Raw genomic sequence first — 20,994 nt, 5'->3', positions numbered from 1 at the left:
TAGCGGTCCTTAAAAGAAGGACCACCTCTTTTTTAAGAAAGAAACCGCACTGATAAACCCCCTTAGAATCTCCTTTACCCCGAGAGCTTACGTTCTATTGATTAAGATGGATATTTTCTTGTACATAGAGTGTAGTGATCACATCCCAATTTTCTCGGCTCTCTTCAAGATCCGGACAGCTCCACTCTTCTGGTATCTTTTTCTTGGGTGATCCCTTAGCTGAAAGCCATGCATAATCAGTGGGTTACCTATGGCACCACAATATTTTATACAATTTCTCGGTAGTTCAGGCGTCGCTGGAGTCTAATAGGGGTTATGTAATCTATACAGGGTGTCCCAAGCTATATGGATAACGACTTCTTCTCGGAAACTAAGATAGCTAAAAAAAAATTAAAAAATACCTGTTCCCTTAGTTTTTTGTTAGAAATGCAAATTTAATTTGTAAATTTTTTTCGCTGCTTCCAGAAGCGAGATACAGGTACCAACTTCATTTTTTCAAATGGGGAGGTGCGGGTTTTTATTTCAGAAATAGATTCCTCTATTTTTTTTAAGAAAAATTTACTTGAACGGTTTTCTTCTGTGAGCGATATTTTACAAGTTATGAATGAAAACATAATTTCTTATAAGAAATGTCAAAATGATAGTATTATAACGGTTTTTTGATTGAATAAGAAGAAAAGCACTATTTTATTATAAATTTTACTCCTCATTAAAATTACAGATCGTGCTCGAAATGGCTTCACCATTAGAGATGTATAGACATGCTCTTTCCTGCCTATAAGGGAAAAAATAGTAAAAAAAAAATTAAATAGTGTTTTTCCTAGAAATAATTACTAAAAACGATTGGCTAATCTCATTGGCGAACGGGATGAGTGAAGTGGGCGGGCTGTAGCTGATGACGTAGTGACACCATAAGCCACTCCCTCACCAATAATAGCACAGTTATCCAGTACATAAAATGGTGCTCTTCCACTTTCATTCAATGATCTAGATTTTACTTTCTTTTACTTCAGGAAATTATTTCGTTAACTTTTTTGTTTCAGCATTACACTAGAAGTATGAAACCGGAAAAATAATGTTGAAAACATGTTTATTTTGGACATTTTTACGATATCAATTTTTATTGCATTATTCGATAATTTATCAAATACCTATGGGGGAAAAATTAGTAAAAAAAATTTAAATAGTATTTTTCCTAAAAATAATTACCAAAAACGATTGGCTAATCTCATTGGCGAACGTGATGTGTGAAGTGGGCGGGCTGTAGCTGATGACGTAGTGACACCGTAAGCCACTCCCTCACCAATAATAGCACAGTTATCCAGTACATAAAATGGTGCTCTTCCACTTTCATTCAATGATCTAGATTTTACTTTCTTTTACTTCAGGAAATTATTTCGTTAACTTTTTTGTTTCAGCATTACACTAGAAGTATGAAACCGGAAAAATAATGTTGAAAACATGTTTATTTTGGACATTTTTACGATATCAATTTTTATTGCATTATTCGATAATTTATCAAATACCTATGAGGGAAAAATTAGTAAAAAAAATTTAAATAGTATTTTTCCTAAAAATAATTACCAAAAACGATTGGCTAATCTCATTGGCGAACGTGATGTGTGAAGTGGGCGGGCTGTAGCTGATGACGTAGTGACACCGTAAGCCACTCCCTCACCAATAATAGCACAGTTATCCAGTACATAAAATGGTGCTCTTCCACTTTCATTCAATGATCTAGATTTTACTTTCTTTTACTTCTGGGAAATATTTCGTTAACTTTTTTGATTCTGCATTACATTAGAAGAATGAAACCGGAAATATAATGTTCAAAACATGTTTATTTTGGACATTTTTACGATATCAATTTTTATTGCATTATTCGATAATTTATCAAATACCTATGGGGGAAAAATTAGTAAAAAAAAAGTAAATAGTATTTTTCAGTATAGCAGAATCGCCACTCGAGTCGATATAACACCATTAGGCATGTAAAGAGATTTCTCGGTAGGCAATTTGATGGGCGCGTTATAGCGACTCGGGGGGCGATTCAGTGGCCACCTCTCTCACCGGATTTGACACCTATGGACTATTTCCTTTGGGGACACCTGAAAAACAAGGAGATTATTCATAACTTTTTTCTTTCTTTTCTTATTTCTGCTTATCTAAAAGCATTTCTAAATCTAGGTGCATCAGAATCAAGCCGGGATTGCATCTGTTGATGAACTTAAGCAGAGAATAATAGATGCCTGTAACTCGGTTAAAGCCGAATCTATTTCTTTGGCAGTAAGGGACAATTGGCAGGAAAGAGCATGTCTATGCATCTCTAATGGTGGAGGCCATTTCGAGCATGATCTGTAATATTATAATGAGGAGTAAAATTTATAATAAATTTAAATAAATGAGTACTCCCATTTTTTGAGAAGAACGCGACAAACGAACGGGGAACAAAATTGGCATATCCAGAATACTTTAATAATAATAATCAATCAAAGAGCAATGAAGAAGTAAACAAAAGGAATCTGAGCAAACACAAGAGATTTAACTTCTTGCTGGAATCATTCCAAGAACAGTGACTCATTGTAACAGTGTGACAAAACAAACCTGCGCGGGAAGGGTAAATAAAATTAATAGGAATGTCCTCCTCATCCTCCTCCTCCTCTTCTTAGAGACACATTGCTAGGAGGGAAACTGCTCATAATTTAGAAATCATATGGATATTTATATTTCCAAGTCACAAATTGGAGTAAATCCAAAACATTAATATTTTACAAAGAGAGAAAATTACAGCGTCTTTTTGGCTGTTTAATAATAGCAAAGTCTTTATGGTGACAGCTTCTTCTCGATGTACGAGAAAAGAGGAAGTGATGGAACAGTTGAATTTTCTGAAAACACCACAGCGGAAATGAATACTTGAGTGCTTTTAACGAATACCTAAAAGTAAGTTTTGTTGCTTAAGAACGAGAGAAAGATGCTTAAAAAAAAATCTTAAAAATGTAAAATTGCTTAAAGTTTACGTATTATTGCGGAACTGGATCGAGCATAACGCCAAAACCGGAAGCGAAGTTTTTACTTGATGAATAGAAAGCCGAAACCGTTCAGAAATATATAAAAAATCAAATCACCGATATTTCACAAGTTTTTTTGAAGGATTTGAAGGAAGTTAAATTTTAAAAAATAAAAAACTTATTTTTTCTGGCGTAGTTTAGAGAAACTAAGTAACAAAGAATTCATATTTTTAAAGCTCATACTTCACTACAATCTTCACTTGAGATTTGTTATAAGAGAATACCAGATTTGTTTTTTGGATAACGTATTATATTTATTGGACAAGTTTTATATTTTTACATTCCTCTGGAGAGCCTAGTCCAGGTTGTACCACTAAAACCATCTGTTTCAAAAGAACAATATCCCACCACATCGTGGGCAGAAGTCGATGCAAGAAATCAGTGAACTTCTTCACAGTCTCCACTCACACTTAGAACTCAGATTGTGTGAATAAAGAACACAGAAAGAAGACAAAACTAACTGTGTGACATGCGCTTTGAACAAGGTTGTTGCTTTGCGTTAATGAATGTAACATATGGCTGCCCACGCGTCCTTCTAAACCATTTACATGTGTTTGATGTTCGACGGACAAATAAGATGAACCATCCAAGTACGTCACACTGTAAGGGTATTTTTAACTTCCCACCTACGCTAACAGGAAAATAAAAATCTGGTGACATCATACGATCTTCTTCCTGTGGCAATTCACGTTACTAAATATTCCTAATAATGAAGATAAGTACTAAAAACATGACTCCAATATTTTGAGGGGAAGAAAGATTACGGCCAATTTGAGACATAATTTTCTGTTATTTAATGCCAACCTTTCGATCTTAAGGACTAAGGTCATCTTCAGTTATGAACATTGGTTATATGTTTGCAAACTCGCATAATCATATTTACTATTGTCCATAACTATGAGGTACATAATTACTGTCCCGCAGGAGGTTGCTGTTGCATGCACAGCTTCCTGGGTGTGGCAATCCCACGGGTTCCTAGCACAGTACTCCATGCACTTTCACTCGAACAATAGGGACACACAATACTCTTAGGCTGCATTCACGTTAATTAGCACATTAGCACACCTAGGCACCAATACCCAAGATCCTCGGAGATAACTTCAGTTAAAGAGAGAGTAAACCCTTTAAAACCCAGGGTCCTCCATTGTATCGGGCTCACAACTTTGCCCTGCCAAACCTCTTAAGTCTCGAAACCTTAACTGGAAAATTGAAAAGGCTAGGGCGGCCCTTCATAGGCTGCAATGCCAATATAATTTACTCTTTTGTTCAACCGATTCTTTAAATTTGAAATTTAAACTTTATTGAGTTCATTAAGTTGAGTTCATTGAGTTATAAAGGTATTGAGACCGAACATTATAATTGAAAGACACTATTGGAAAGCATAACCCTCTAGTTCTCTCTCGAAGAAGCATTTTGCTAGTTTCTTGTACAAAATATAGATAGATTTAGGCGCCACGATAGCCGAGCGGTTAAGGGTCTAGACCCGCAAAGCTAAGATGTATTGAGGTACTAGAAAAATATGAGAACTTTTATAATAAAGTATGTTTGTTAGGCGGTTATAAGCTAGACCCGCAAAGCTAAGATGTATTGCGGTACTAGTCTAGCCCTTAGATTGTATTTAATGGTTAATATGAGAACTTTATAGTAAAGTATGTTTGCTAGTCGCCTCCGTCCACGACACCTAATTGGTAGTTGGACGTAAAGCCCGCCTGAAAAAATAGGCAATTACTTCACTTTACTTTTTATAGAAAGATTTGCGTGTGAGAAATGAGTGTATAAACTAAAACAAATCATTGAAAGCGTATTCGAGAAAATTAAAATAAAATCAAACAAACAAAAATCGAGACAGTATACTTTCGATTGACTGATTTCGTCTAAATTGGTAATACATTAACACTCAAATTTGTAAAACACCACTTTTCCGAACTGGGGGGACTTCAAACGGATTTTTACGAAAAGTTGGCATTCTCTAACGGCCATCTCTAAGAAGGGAAAATACAAACTTATGAAAGCAATGTTCGGAAAAAAATCTTTTAGTAAAGCTCATCGTTGGAGTTACATCATTGTATTTAAACTTTAAGCTTTATAAACGCATAAAACTTTATAATAAAAGTTAAGTACCATGGATAGTACCCATAGAGAAGCTTCTACTAGCTGGATATTAAATGCCAATATAAAAATGCCAAACTTTTGCATAATTTAACAAAAAAGCACGTGTATAAAATAAGATAGAACAGTTAGTTATTAAGTTAGGCCAAGTAGTGGTGGCTACTGCTAGAAGGAACGGCTAGCAGTTGGCATGTTTCCACTGTCATGGTAGCTGTGTAACATCTTGTAAGTGGTTTAATATTAGAGAAACGCTTCGCCGGTGAGGTCGGCCAATGGAGGAGAAGGAGTCTGGTCTCTTAGAGTGGAGACAAGGCCAGCCCAAGGGACGCAGTTAGATCTTATTTATTTAAAACTATTGTTATTTAATCTTTTAGTTTTAACCAAATATCAAATTGATTTCCATTTTTTTTTTCATTCTTGAGAAAGATTTAAATAAGTTTTGAAGTCTATTGTGAACTCTCTAAAACAAGAGTTTTTTAAAAAAGGTTTCCTTGGGTTTCTGAAATACGAAGATATTACTGAAAATGCTGTTAAGATTATGTGAAATGCTGTTAAGATTATGTGAAATGCTGTTAAGATTATGGAAAATGCGGTTAAGATCACAGAAAATTGACGACAATGCTGGTAGCCAGAATTTAAATTCTCGCACCGCCTCTCACCCATCTTTACAATTCTAAAACATTATACATGCGCTAAACGTACGCAACTCTTGAACAATTACAAAAGTTTTTTTACAAAATGTTGTACATTCATCAATAGTTTGAATAACCCACATATACTGTGTAACCTCCATCATTCAGTCAGGGTAGTGCAGTACGAAGCGGTAATATCATGTGAAGTCCAAATCTCTACACCAAACTGACTAAAATACCTCTAGTGATGGATGAAAATCCAAAACCTGTCAGCGATACAATAAACATGCCTGTTACGGCAGATAAAAAAAAAAATCAAAGATACCTCCTTTACCTCAAATAAGAAACAAGATAAAATTCGATCTTAAGTTGCAACTTACTGTCCCTTATTTGTATAAAAAGAAAAATACGTTAATTACAAAATGTTATTCCTTGATAATTTAATGTAGCTCCCAGCCTGTGAAAGCAATAAGTACTTATAGAGCTATGAATGCAGAACTATTTCAGCAGCCCCTAAAAATGCACTGTTCCAGGCAGTGCACATTTATCCCAATAAACATTCCCCCTTGATCTAGCTTAAAAATAAATTTACACATTTTACCCCGTTATATATTTTTTCCCCCATTTTAATAAGTAGAATGCTTTCTTGAGTAGTCCCAAGTTGTAAATTACGTAGATATTTCAGGCGTAGCAAGCAGGTGAAATAGGTTATGAATATAACATGTGGGTACTTGAGTGGGGGTAATAAGAGTTAGAAAAAAAAGGAATAAATGAACAAGATGTCGGAGAAAACCAGTTTCTTCGATTTCTGTTCCCTCCAGTTCTTCGTCAAGAACTACTAAGAAAGAAGTCAGAAAAGATTTACCAGAGGTTGTTAATACAGCTTTACTTTGTTATGCGAAGTATTTTTTTATTTAATTTAAAGCTCGTCTACTTCAACTGAGCTTTTTTTCAGTGCACTGCCGGCCTCCGAATAGTGCTCTCTCGATACAACAGACAACACTGGACCATCTTCGGACAGCCTAAAAAAGTTCCTAGGAAGAGAAAAATCTAAGAGAAGATGGATTCAAACCCGAGGGGGATCTCTATGTAGGAATCCAATACGCTAACCCTCATAGCTAATCCCCTCCCACACCTCCCTTGCAAAGTTTCCGATTTTCATTCACATCTTTAGAGGTAGATTAACCATTTTGGTATCACAGATTTTGGCTCAACTTACGATACCGTCGTCTTCTTTCTCTGACTAACTTTCGATCTAACCAAATTTGGAAGAGTTGGGCGGCCGTGTCCAAAACTGGGGATTTAGGATTTTTTAAAAAAAGTCTTAGGATTTAAAATAAAATTTTCTAAACCATTTTAACTTAATACACATATTTATTTTGTTTTATTTATTTATTTTCCTTTCTATAAACGATAACACTTTATATAAATAATAAAATTAAAAATTTTTTAATTAATTTTCTTTGCAAAAATTTTCCAAAAATATTTGTTCTTTATTTTCTTAATTTATTTTTGTTCCATTGTTCTTTAAATTTATTCATTAAAAATATTTTTATTTATATATTTTTTATTTAATTTGTGATTCAAACACAATTTTTTTTTTGTAAAATATGTTATTAATTACAAACAAAACAAAAAAAGAAAATTACAGTAAAACAAAATGAAAGGGAAGTACTGTAATTTTTAAATTACATACTGTAAATTACAAAAAAAAAAAAAAAAAATTGGCACTTCTTAAAAAATTATAAGAATAAAATAATTTACAGTAAGAATTTCAGTACCATAAAAAAAAAATAAATACAAGTACTGAATGAAAATGTAGAGCTTAAGAAAAGCTCTAAAAAGTGGGGGGAGGGATTTTCAAACGCTTTTTAAACAAGAAGAAAAAAAGTTGAGCGTTTTCATTTTTCTTTTTGATCAATTACTATTTACAATAATTTTATTTACACGGAAAATTCAGTCGAAGGTATTTTCTTCCTTTTTTTTTATCTACCTTTAACTATGACCAGAGATAAAATGAAAATAGAAACAGTTTTCACTTTTTCTTTTTAATTTTCTTTGTTCACATATCGCTCATTTTTGTTTTTCTCATAATTGTTCATTATTATTTTTTATTTTTTTTTTACAAAACATTTGTACTAATACCAATCAGCTTGTTTTTTCACAACCATATTTACACTTAATTTACACGAAAATAATGATTAAAAACAATGTACATAATTATTTACACGTTATAAGAAAGACAATGAGATTTATTTTCATTTATTTTAAAGTTTAGAGCTTTTTGTTACGTCATGATGATAAAACCAAAGAACATTTTTTTGTTTTTGTTCTCAAAACAAATTTTCAATTATATTTAAAGCTTGGGTAACTTATTTAAAATGATATTAATTAATAAAACAGCTTAAATAAAATAAGTTTCGGCATATTTAAAACTTAATTATAAAGAAACAAAAAAATATATTCAAGTAGTGAGAACTATTCACAATCAACTGATTAGAAATTGACTTTTTTTCTTTTGATAAAATGAAGCAATGACTTTTCTTTTTTTTTTTTGAGGCTGCACAAAAATTTTTGATGATAAATTGTGGCCAAAAGTTCAGCTGGACCGTGTTAACTTCCTGTTCATATTTACGATACTTTCGATTGGATTAGTGAGGGAACCGCCTGGAAATGGGGGGGGGGGTAACTCTGATGGAACTGAATGGTTGAAAAAAAAATACAATTACGGGGGGGGAGTCTTAAAACCAGAACATCCCGGACAGTTTTTCCTTCTCATACCGCGATCGGAATATAAATAAAAAATCCTCATGAGTGCCGTTTGTAGGACAATGAAGATGAATAATGGAAATACTACGTTGTCCCGATGCCCGGGTGAATATTATTCTCCAGTTACAAATTCATCTCATATATCCAAGATAAAAGGGAATCATTGGAGACATAATTAATCCAAAAGCACTATTTGGACGCCCAGGGGGTAGGCCTCAACTAGGATGGTTGAACGACGTACAGGACTATTTGGAAGTCCTTGGACAGCTGAGATGGTGAACGTCGGCAAGAGACAGGAGATAGGTGGAGAGAGCTATAGTGGCTGAGGCTCGGGGTCCTTCATGGACCGTTATAGCCCTTGAGTAAGTAATTAATCCAAAAATTGAGAGCTTCTTCATTAGAAGAAGAATTTTAAAGAAATTTCGAGCTGTACCAGCCTTTGAATAAATGGCTAGTGGGTGTATATATATATATATATATATATATATATATAGTTCACCCTTCTCCCTTAAGTTCTTTTAAGGGAATGCAGGAAAGTTTAGTAACCAATTCAGGACTCCACATACAATGTGGCGCACCGATTCCAGCTGAATTGCACTAAGGATCATCGTAGCTGATCAAAACCATCAGTTTAAACACTAAAACGCTCCAATAGAATTTATTGATTTGAGCCCAAAAACGTCTAAGACCAAAAAAAAAAAAAAAAGGGACTAATTAAAGATTTCGGGCTCAAATCAAGGCAACAAAACACTCCTCTTTGTTGATTGGACGTTTCATTATTTAAATAAGAGGCATTGCATCAAGCGATGTTTGGCACAGCATCAAGCTTCAATTTATCACAGCAGCAATTCTGTGAACATTCTGTAGTACATAAAACTAGTTCCATTTTACAGTGTTTCACCAATATTACGATTTAAACTCCATATTTGTGTAAGGCGTTTGGCAGTGATGTAGTTATTAAGAGGATGAACACCATTTTATTTTAACTATTTATTTGGCGGGATGAGTCTTTGTTGAGGTTTTCCTATAAAAACAGAGGGAGATCTTCATTGAAGATCAAGAAAATCGGAAATTTTCGGATTAATTGGCTAAGGCCCCACTTTTATGTTTTCCGCAGTAAATCACCAACAATTAACACACACGATGAAACACAAAAAAGTTTTATTTTAATTTTAAAATTCTAATTCACTTAAGGACACTTTTGGTATTTAAAATGTACAAGATTTAAAACTTAAAAATTGCTGGAGGTAAAAGCAAAAAATTAGGAAGCGAGGCAGAATTAAGGATTCAAACGTAAGCCTCACTTCTTCTACCTCTCAGCCGATAAAAGAACTCTTTCCAAGAGTTGAATGTCTTACCGGACCATATCCAAAATGAGGAAGTTATGCCGACAACAAGTGCCATCAGATACTTAATCATGAACACCTCAAAGTCAGGCTTTCTGCCCAGATCTTTGGCCCGTTCACCAACTGGACATGGTATGGAATATGGTGTATGATGGCCAGGACGAGAGCACATCTCCATGTTCCAGGTTAACATCCAATGGTCCATATAAGCTTGTTCATAGAATAGGCAAGCTAGGACAACTAGTGCCGGCACTGTATACATCACCGAGAATACACCGATACGTATCATCAGCTTCTCTAGTTTATCAGTTTTTGTACCATCATGTTTCATCACTGTACGTATTCTGAACAAAGAGACAAATCCGGCTAGTAAGAAGACTGTGCCCAATACTAGATATACGAACAATGGTGCCAGGACGAACGATCGTAGCGTTTCAACGTTCCACAAGCCGACGTAGCAGACTCCAGTCAGAATGTCGCCTGCAACAAAGAAGAGAATGAATTAGAACAAATATTACAGAACAAAAAAAAAAAAACAGTTACAAAGTGGGACGGGTAGCTCAGATGGACTCCACGGGGAAGATGCTGGGTTCAGCAGTGCGCAGACTGGTGCCACGCATTTTCTCCGCTGAAAAGACATTGAAAAACATTTTCCGGAGGCCCACAATAAATGAAATATCAAATTTGAACTTGCAGAGATTACTTCGTTTTTGAGTTACGATGGAACACACACACACATCAAAAACCAGAGGAAGTGAAAATTTCGTTAACATAATACTTCACAGTAAGGGGTGTGTGAATGATTCGCTGCAATTTCCTGCAATCGATAAAAAACTAATCACCAGAATGCACTTTATTAGACTTCCAGACTTTCAGGAAAACTTAGGAAAACTTTTCTCCAGTCATCAGCAACAAATTTTTCTTGTTCAGCGGAAAATCTACCCCGCGCTAGCTTCTCATAAATAAAGTTAGTCTCGGCTATTCGTCCGGCTGGTAGTTAATTAAAGTGTCTACGGGAAACGCCTCACCCTAGTTGCTGCGGAGATATTTTAATCTTGACTATGGTTAATTATTTCCACAACATCAGACGGTTAAGTTTCGTAGAAACTTAATTTAAGCTCTTCCCCCTTCACCCTCCCTACTGATAAAATTACTGAGACACTGCTGCCAACACTCTGTCATCCGTTATTAAATTTACCCATCGTTAATTTGGGGGACAATCCAGTGCTTTCCAAATTGAGAAGATATTTAAATTTTAATCAATCTTCTCGTGCACAATTTACATCTGAAGTCTTAATTCGTCATTATCTGGAGAAGTTTCCATTCACTGAAATGAGAGGAAGTATTAAGATCGATTATTCCGTTATTGAAATCCCACCGGAAACTTTTAAGTTTATGAGCGATAATTGGAGTAAGAGACAAATCGTTCACCAAAGAGCTTAACTTTATCCTAAGTTAAGGAAAGGAAAATGTTGCGATTAATTCGATAAAGTCGCCCGGTACCCAAAGCCCGAAAAGCTGGGTTTTACAAGATGGTCAATACTGGTAGCGTAACTCTTAAAAACAGAAAATTGCCAAAAGCTCCAGTTTCATTTGGGAATCTGCGCCATCTTTGGGATAAACAAGGGAATGAAGCAAACTTTTGCCATTTTATTGGGATCGATTTTTCAGAGGTTTCGATATTTAAATCTTTCTTTTCTTTCTTTTTGGTTTGATTTCTTTTTTTTTTTTGAGAGAGAGAGGATTTCTCCCAGAGATATCAGTTTTGTTTTGAGGTCCCAATCGCTGCTCCCAGAGCTCGTTAGGCCCGTAGGCAATGAATACATAGATGACAACTCTAACTCTTGGATTTAAAAAGCAGAACTATTTGTGGTGCTCAGTCACAATTACCACTCTTTATTACCAGGAATCCATAATAAAAATTACGAGTGCAATGTTTGGCTCCTATTACTTCTAAATTATTGGGGAAGATCTCACACAATTGTGTGGTTGTAGCGAATTAATTCATTCTATTGTTCATTAGTCAAGCCAATTAATTTAGCCCGTAATCATTGACTTCTAATTATTTCAACTAGAAAAAAAAATGTATTCATTATTATTAAAGAGCTAATTATTCCTATCATTAATCGTGATGTTTCTCTTTGTGTCTCTTATCTAGTATTAATTATTTCATTATTTACATTCCCCAATATAATCACATTAAGACGATAATAAAATTTAATTATATACTAATTTAGAAACAAAATTACGAAGCCGGGCCTGTGTAATGACGATTTTAATTACTCAATTAGAAAACAATAAGTCAACTATGGGAGGTGAGTGTGGGATTTACCAGTAAAGGACTTGACTGATTATAAGCATTAATTAACGCATAATTGGGACTTTTCCGTTAATATTTATAGCTTCTCCCACCCCCCAAATCATTACACGTTTCATGCATTTTGATGAAGCCACAATTATATTCTATCATGAAATATTTTGATAGCCAGTCCCCATTTTGGGCATCTAAATGCATGACAATTTAAATCTGTGTTTTTTGTTTTGTTCTTTTGATTTATCTCAGTTCCTAATATTTACCACAGTTGTGACCATTTTCTCGTAAACAGATTTAATGCAAAAATAAATTTAATTCATACGGAAATCTTGTACTGTCTCTCTGTTCGTTCACAGCTTCATTAAATGCTCCTCTTATAGTGTTCAAATTTGCCAGACAATAAGAATGATCCCCCCTCCACCGACCTAGAGAAAAACATCATGATTAATGATAAGAATAATTAGCCCTTTAATAATAATCGATACATTTTTTTTGCCCCCTAGAACACTACCAAGATTCTAATAGAGCATTCTTCTTCCTCCAATTTCCCTGCCTTAGAAAGAGATAATGTTCTTTCAATTTTTTTTTTCTTTTTTAATGTTAGCTATATCTATAATTTGTAGATCTAGAAGCCATTAGTCATATGTAAATTAGAATGTTTATGGTCTCGGCACAGCCTGGGATGGAGCAGGGGTAACATTAAAGGTATAAAAACACATTAACCAAAAACAGCGTGTGTTCTTTCGGGAGACAGAGAGGAGGGGGCGATTAAAATGACCTTGACAATATATAAAATTAGAGATAAATGGGGGACAAGTATGGTAAGAAGAATGTGCTGTATAAACACAGCTATTGGCTCGCCCACAGAGAGAATATTTCTGAATATTAATGTCAGTACGTATAAAGATCAATCTTCAACTAGTTGGGTTGTTAGCAATAAGTTGTGCGCGTTTTGGTCTTGCGCTAGATAAGAAGGAGCTAACGTTAGCAGGGCAGCACCAAGTGCTGGGAGGAGTGCTAGAGGAGGGATGTATAGATAATTTGGGTTCCTCAAAAAAAAAAAAAACTTAAGAATATTGGGTTAGGAAGTGGAAAAATCTGAGTACCTATCAATCTTGTTTTCCAAGACAATCGTAGGGAAATTCGCGTACCTGGAGCTTACAATTCCATGACAATTCAAAATGGATATAAAGGTCCAAAGTTAGAAACTCAAGATGGAGTCGTTGAACGACTCCTATTTTGGGTAACTTTATGGAATAATGGATTTGATTTAAATCCAATTGGTATCCAAAAAATGTTTTTTTGTTTTGTTTTTGAAGCTTCTGATCTAATGTCCGATAAAGTTTAAGTCCTTCTTAGATTTTGCCCAATTAAGTACAGTTATTTTCGTCACAAAATATAATCCAATATTAGGACGAATCTACCAGGAGAGGGTGTGATAATTATGAAGAAATAATTGTAAGCTATCTTGATCGTTCCACTTTGAGGAACAATCTTCTCCTGCCTAGTCTAAGGACAAGACAAGCTTTTCTCGTGAAGTCTGGGCACGAATCCAGCAAAAGAATGTTCCCACTAAGGGAGTTGTACCTTTTCCTGCAACTGATTTGTAGCCCTTGATTTTAGAAGGTTAACTCTGGAAAGCCAATTTTCATTCAGCAATCGTCTTTATAAATCCAAAATATCGTTTCTTCAGATTTTATTTTCTATACAGTAAAGTAAGTAAAGTAAGTGCCTATTTTTACAGGTGGGCTTTACATCCAACAGCCAAATTAGGTGTCGTGAACGGAGGCGACTAGCAAACATACTTTACTGTAAATTTCTTTTATTAACCATTAAATACAATCCAAGACCTAGACTAGTACCGCAATACACCTTAGCTTTGCGGGTCTAGCCTATCACCGCCTAAGAAACATACTTTACTGGAAAGTTCTCATATTAACCATTAAATCAAATCCAAGGCCTAGACTAGTACCGCAATACATTTTAGTTTTGCGGGTTGGCCTCTAACCGCTCGGCTACCATGGCGCCCATAATTTTCTATATATTTAACTTCGTTACGTTTAAGGGGGTATTCCTGCGCAAAAAAAAAAAAAAATCACCGGATACACCCTAGAACATCCTAAGACACTTTGATATAGGAGAAGTTGAGGCGTGCAACCCATTATTTTAGATCAGCATACTTTCGACTCCCACTAGTCTATCCTTTTGAGACTATTAAAGACTGCGATCAAAATACAAATACATTCCTAGCGCGGGAAATGGAAGCCGCTCAGTGTTGGATTTACGGTGAAGGAATAAAACGGCGGCTTAAGGTTTAATCAAAAATCAATTCTAGGAAAGTTTAAAAAGAGGCAATTTCAGCCGAAGGCAAACAAAATAGAATCAATCGATCAAAAAGCCGCAAGTAAATTCCTAGTTCTTATAAAACCGATTCCAAACCATTAAAGTCTATATAATTATGGTTATTCAAAAGCGCGAATTATAACCACCGTCTCCCCCCCCCCTCCTACTTCTTTAAATCATTAAAATTATATTGTTATTTTTATAGACTCTCCCATATTTGGTCCTCCGATGAAACCATGTGTTTGAAAAGTGAAAGAATTATTATTATTATTTTTTGAGGAGGAGAAGGGAATGAAGCGTCACAATAAGAAAAACATGTAATATGGCCCAATTACAAGGAGTAAGAAATCTAGAAGGTCTTTTAAAGCACGTCCCCCGGTAGCAGCACCATTTTAGTCTGGGTAGGATTCTTGGCGCGCGCGGGCGCGCACACAAAGCCAAGGATCGGCTCCTACGTGACCAGTATGATAATGTTAGCAGCCTCCATTTTTATAATACTAAATCTTTTTTTTTTTTTTTTGCTCATCATCTAAAAACATTTAACAGGAGAAAGAAGGCTGGCGATTGTGGCTAATGTTTGGATAGACTAGATCAGCAAATCGATAAATCAATAACAACCCCAGCGATTTTACTTAAACTTGGTGTATAGTGTATTACAAATGCATTAAATCTAAAAACCTTTATTTGAACCACCTTTTCCCAGTAAATATGATAAACGGGATAAATCAGGGATAATAAGAAGGGGTTAGGTAAAATGATTACTTAAGTAATCTCCTATTAATAGCCAAAGAATGGTGCAAAATGTTAAGCTGACTTCTCTCTATCGTTGGATATGATGGTAAAGAGAGGAAGTCAGGAACATCACACCATATCTCCCTAGCTCCCTCCGCTAGGATACCGGGTATTTTTTGGGGCAAGCACCATTCTAGACTTTGGGGAATAAGTTCGACTGGAAAGGAAAGAGTATGAGGCGCTAATAACCCAGTAGTTGATGCGCCAAAAAAAAGAAAGGGTGGATAGATTCCCTTTGAGGGCCATTTTTGTCAAATTTAGGACCCTTATCTTGGTGTACTCTTTAAATCGATCAAATTGGCACAAATGTTTTGGAATTCTCTCAAAAATGGCCGAAAGGATTGTCTATAAATCATCAGATAAGGGGCGGGTATTTGTCTAGTAGTCAAGAGCGTGGCTTTGTAAGTGGGAGATCGATCCCCAGTTCGAATCCCGCGCAAGACTACTTTTTTTATTTGATAGAAAAAATTGTTTATCGTAAAGTATGAGCTTCCGCCTCCCGTCCACGACACCTAGTTGGTAGTTGGACGTAAAGCCCGCCTGAAAAAATAGGCGATTAAAGTAGTAAAGCCAAGTAATTGCCCATTTTTTCAGGCGGGCTTTACGTTCAACTACCAATTAGGTGCCGTGGATGGAGAAGACTAGCAAACATACTTTACTATAAATTTCTTTTATTAACCATTAAATAAAATCCAAGGCCTAGACTAGTACCGCAATACATCTTAGCTTTGCGGGTCTAGTCTATAACCGCCTAACAAACATACTTTACTGTAAATTTCTCCTATTAACGATTAAATAAAATTTAAGGCCTAGACCGGGAATCGAACCACTAACCAACAATACACCTTAGCTTTGCGGGTCTAGTCTATCTATAATCGCCTAACGTACTTTACTGTAAAGTTCTTTTATTAAACATTAAATACAATCCAAGACCTAGACTAGTACCACAATACACCTTAGCTTTGCGGGTCTAGTCTATAACCGACTAACAAACATACTTTACTGTAAAGTTCTTTTATTAACCATTAAATAAAATCCAAGGCCTAGACTAATACCGCAATACATCTTAGCTTTGCGGGTCTAGTCTATAACCGCCTAACAAACATTCTTTACTGTAAATTTCTCCTATTAACGATTAAATAAAATTTAAGGCCTAGACCGGGAATCGAACCACTAACCAACAATACACCTTAGCTTTGCGGGTCTAGTCTATCTATAATCGCCTAACATACTTTACTGTAAAGTTCTTTTATTAAACATTAAATACAATCCAAGACCTAGACTAGTACCACAATACACCTTAGCTTTGCGGGTCTAGTCTATAACCGACTAACAAACATACTTTACTGTAAATTTTTCATATTAAACATTAAATAAAATGCAAGGCCTAAGACCGGGAGAATCGAACCCAGTACCACAAGGCATATTAGCTAAATAGGCGATTACTTTACTTTTACATCCACATAGATTCGTAACTTTAACTACTCGTATTATCATAGTTCTAGAAAAAAATCGTTTTTTAGAGCACATCTCATGCATAGGTTAGGCTAGGTATTGGATGTAAGGTTATACTACTGGGTAATGTTCTATTTACTAATTTTTAAATGTATTAATAAGATAGACGTGTTCACGCCAGAATTTTCTTAGTTGAAAACCAGCTGTTGGTCATATTCCGCGAGTTAAGCCACCGCTATCTAACCACTTAACCATGACCATGCACTTTGGACTAAAGCAATATGTGAGCAGGGACCTTTTGTCCCTGGAAAATAGTTAATGGCCCCACCTGAACGTAGAAAACCTCATAAAACTAAACAAGCTCCAGGACGCACAATGGTCTGAGACATGACAGTTCACACAACTGTTCTGGCGCAGGTCTGTACTTAGTGTAACCAGCAGCATTAATGCCCTTCTGAACTATTCACTGGGAAAGAATATTCTTTAGGCCTTTCGTGGGAAACAATAGCAAAAAAAGTAAACAAAAGAAACATTAATTTTACTCAAGTCTATTGTTTGTTTTACGTCACTTTTTTCACGAATAAAAGCCGATTGTACTCAACTTACGTAAAAATAGGTGTTTCACAAGTGAGTTGTAATTAAAAGTAAATCAAGTGTAAAGTAATAACAAACACAACAGAAAATGAAAATTTGCTTCTCAAAAAACTATTATTTTTATCCACTTATATCTGTTTGTCTGTCATCTAGTTGATAAGCGATAGAGTAAAGGAAATGGATTAGTTCGGGGGCAAAGACCCGCAAAGCAAGGATGTATTGCGGTACTGCATACAATTACACGACTTACTTTCAAGATTCTAACTCGTATAGAAACAAACTCCTTTCTTATTAACAATTTGTAGCTTTTAAAGCCGTTAATAACGTGAAATAAACACTTAAGTGGGAAGCTTAAATCTTTCCCTCGCCCAGAATTGATATAAGATCAATTTCCATTGAAAATGTTTCAAATAAAAGTTATAGTTATACTATAAATAAATAAACAAAATAGATCAAAACTTTGAAAGATTCGTTCAGTAAAGTGAACCGATATAGACATTTTTTTGTATCACTTAATTTTTTTAACTGAATCTAACAGTGATATCATCAAATTCAATTACTCTGTGGTTTTTAAGTTATATCCCCCCTTCAAAATACCCGAAAATAATTTGTCCAGAAAATTATTATAAATAAAAATGATTCAACTACATTTGAAAATAAAAAATGAGAAATGTTTTTTCGCATTTAGCCCACTTTTTTGTCCGTGCGTGAGTTCAGAGGAGTTCAAAACGGGCATTTCCGGTGAGTTAATAATCACAATTATTTTTCTTTTTAATAAGTAAAACTAGCAAATGAAGTCATAGAAAAAGGCATGTTACAACATGCATACAACCCCCAATCGGGGGGGGGGAATAACCTTATTTATTATTGGTAGGTAACAGCCAAGTTGGTTTGATTGTTCAAAGATCCCACGGTTTGATCGCATAAGAGTCTGTATGGTATTGCTGGAGGTGAAGATAAGAGTGAGAGAGAATAACCTGCCTCTTTGGAAAAGGATGGAGTAATATGCAGGTGTCTGTGTGCGAGAGAGAGATGAAGCGAGTTTGTGAGAAAGAGAGAGAAAAGATTGGGGGGGCCTTTTACTTTTTTTTTTTTTTTTTTAAAAAAACCAGTTCTTAAGAGTTACCATATAAATGACTTTATCTTGAATTTCTGGTCTTCCACTACACGAAAACGCTAGTTCTATTTCACTGGTTTTGGTTAAAAAACAAATAGAGATCAATTACGAATATTAGAAGGAAAAAATAAAATAAAAAATGTACTTTGACTACGACTATCTTTTTTATAACTTGGTATTTTTACTCTCCACGAAAAAAATATATATCTGGCATTTACACGACTTTTTCGTTCTGCACTTTACTTAGGTAATTAAAATTTTCCGGAAGCTTGAAATTTTTTGAGTTCCGCATCAAAGTGATTGGCCTAACACACTTAAATGTCTTGGTCATTGCCTGTTTTATAGGGAAGTAACGAATTAAAAGTCGAATTGAAAATTTAAAATGAAACGAACCCACCAATTTCACAGTATACCAATAAAAATTAATAATAATTTTCAAGTAGAAGTGATTGATGAGACAGACGAAATACAGGGTGGGAGCCGTTTTTTATTGAGAATGAATCAATTTAGAAGTGGAATTGGTCCAGAACAGAAAATAAAACAACAACATCTTGTTTTTTGCCTCTGTAGTTTTCCTGTAACTCAAACAACACGCATCAGCCACGCCCTGAAGAAGACAACAAAAAATTTGCAGAAATATTGGCAAAAAAAAGATGGAGCTGTTGTTTTATTGTTCTGGACCGATTTCTCGCTATTTTGAATCCTAAATAATATAAATATTTTACGTTCACTAAAATCTAATAAAATTTTGAAGCCATTTTTGAAACAAAACGCTATCAAAAATTCCTAGTAATGATCAATTTTTATTAAAATAATGAGTCAAATTCGGTAACTCACTAGTGCTGCACGAGAAACGAGACAAATCTCGGTCTCGTCTCGGTTTTTCAAATATTAATTTTTAGCTACAAAATTATAAAATTGTGTTCTTTATTAATAAATAATCATTACGGGTATTGAATTAATTATTAAAAGATACGATTTTATTATATATATTCAATATTACTACATCTATTTGACTTCGAATTACATAAGTAAAGTAAGTAAAGTAAAGTAATCGCCCATTTTTTCAGGCGGGGCTTTACGTCCAACTACCAATTAGGTGTCGCGGACGGAGGCGACTAGCAAACTTACTTTACTGTAAATCTACTCTAATCATTAAATAAAATCCAAGGCCTAAGACCGGGAATCGAACCCAGTACCACAATACTCATTAGCTTCGCAGGTCTCGCACTATTTTCGTTTTTAAGATACTCTTTGCCTGAGCATTGATACATAAAAGAGCTTTTACTGAATCAGAAGTTAAAGAAGATCTTCTATTGGTCATTATCATCGCAGCTTGCGAAAATAATCTTTCCAATGGCACTGAAGTTGCACAGATACTAAAAATATCTTTTGCCTTTCTAGACAAATTTTTGAAGGAATTCTCAAGTGTTTTCCACCATTCTAAAATGTCAACGTCTACTTGGTGCTTGGTCTAATTTGGTGTAATTAATTATTTCTGTCATCCATGCTTCGGTGATATTTGCTGATTTTTGAGCAAATGGTGCAAAAATATTGATGCAGTCGCCGTCGTCGTCAAAAGGTGAATCATCAGATTCTTTATCTTCACCAACAGCCATAACTAATAGAGCGGGAAGTAGAAACTTCTTTCACGAATCAACTTGTTATAGTAGGCAGATATGTCATTTGGGTCTTTCATTTGGCGCGTTTTTAACATCTTTTTGAAATTATATAAAGATATATAACAGTAATAGTAATATATGATGCATTGAAGTGTAAGTAGTTGTCTTCTTTTACACATTTTCATTACCAATATATAAATTAAAATAATTATTAGAAAATAATAACATTTTTTGAAAAGATTATTAATAGCAAACCACTTTTAATACTTAAACAAAAATTCAAAAAAACTGAGACCGAGACCGAGATATCTCGACGAGACCGAGACCGAGACCGAGATCGAGACTGCATAAAGTCTCGCCTCGTCTCGGTCTCGTGCAGCACTATAACTTACAAACTTTACTCATTACCAAATTGGAACTTTATTTGATCATTGTTTTTCACTTCCGCTTACACAACACACACCGCACAAAACACACCTTCCTCCCAAAAAAAAAATGAATACATTTAAAAAAAAAAAATTTGAACCAAACCCAATAAGTACATAATATTCCCAAACAATACAACAAAATAAGAACGGAATTCTTTAAGATACTTTATTACCTTGACGTGAATGATTCATCATCCATCCCATGTACCCGCCGACTACCACCACAGTTCTTAAGATCTGTCAGACATTAATAAGCTCAGATTTATACTTAAAAAAAAAAAAAAAAAAAAAAAAAAAATCCCCCAGATGTAGCGAGATATTTTTAAAAAATCTGACCACAGACACGAACATGCAGACTAACATATGATCTAGAGTTCCTAAGACTACTAATATAAAACTGGTATT

The 20,994-nt window shown here is 34.8% G+C and overlaps 1 protein-coding gene across 1 annotated transcript in view; it reads right to left on the bottom strand.

Annotated features, from left to right (window-relative positions):
* Nucleotides 1-8,348: 8,348 nt before the first annotated feature.
* Nucleotides 8,349-20,994, bottom strand: part of fz (frizzled class receptor) — a 124,499-nt gene continuing 111,853 nt past the window's right edge. Inside the window, exon 2 of the mRNA XM_074130726.1 lies at nucleotides 8,349-10,404. Coding sequence (XP_073986827.1) covers nucleotides 9,866-10,404 — 539 coding nt within the window. The 3' untranslated portion in view covers nucleotides 8,349-9,865. The remainder of the gene's footprint in view (nucleotides 10,405-20,994) is intronic.

The sequence above is a fragment of the Rhodnius prolixus genome, unplaced genomic scaffold (assembly GCF_049639745.1).
Source record: "Rhodnius prolixus isolate KJV_2025 unplaced genomic scaffold, Rpr scaffold_4, whole genome shotgun sequence".
NCBI lineage: Eukaryota > Metazoa > Arthropoda > Insecta > Hemiptera > Reduviidae > Rhodnius > Rhodnius prolixus.
Note: the sequence above shows the minus strand (reverse complement) of the source record. Positions and strands in the feature narration are given on the sequence as shown.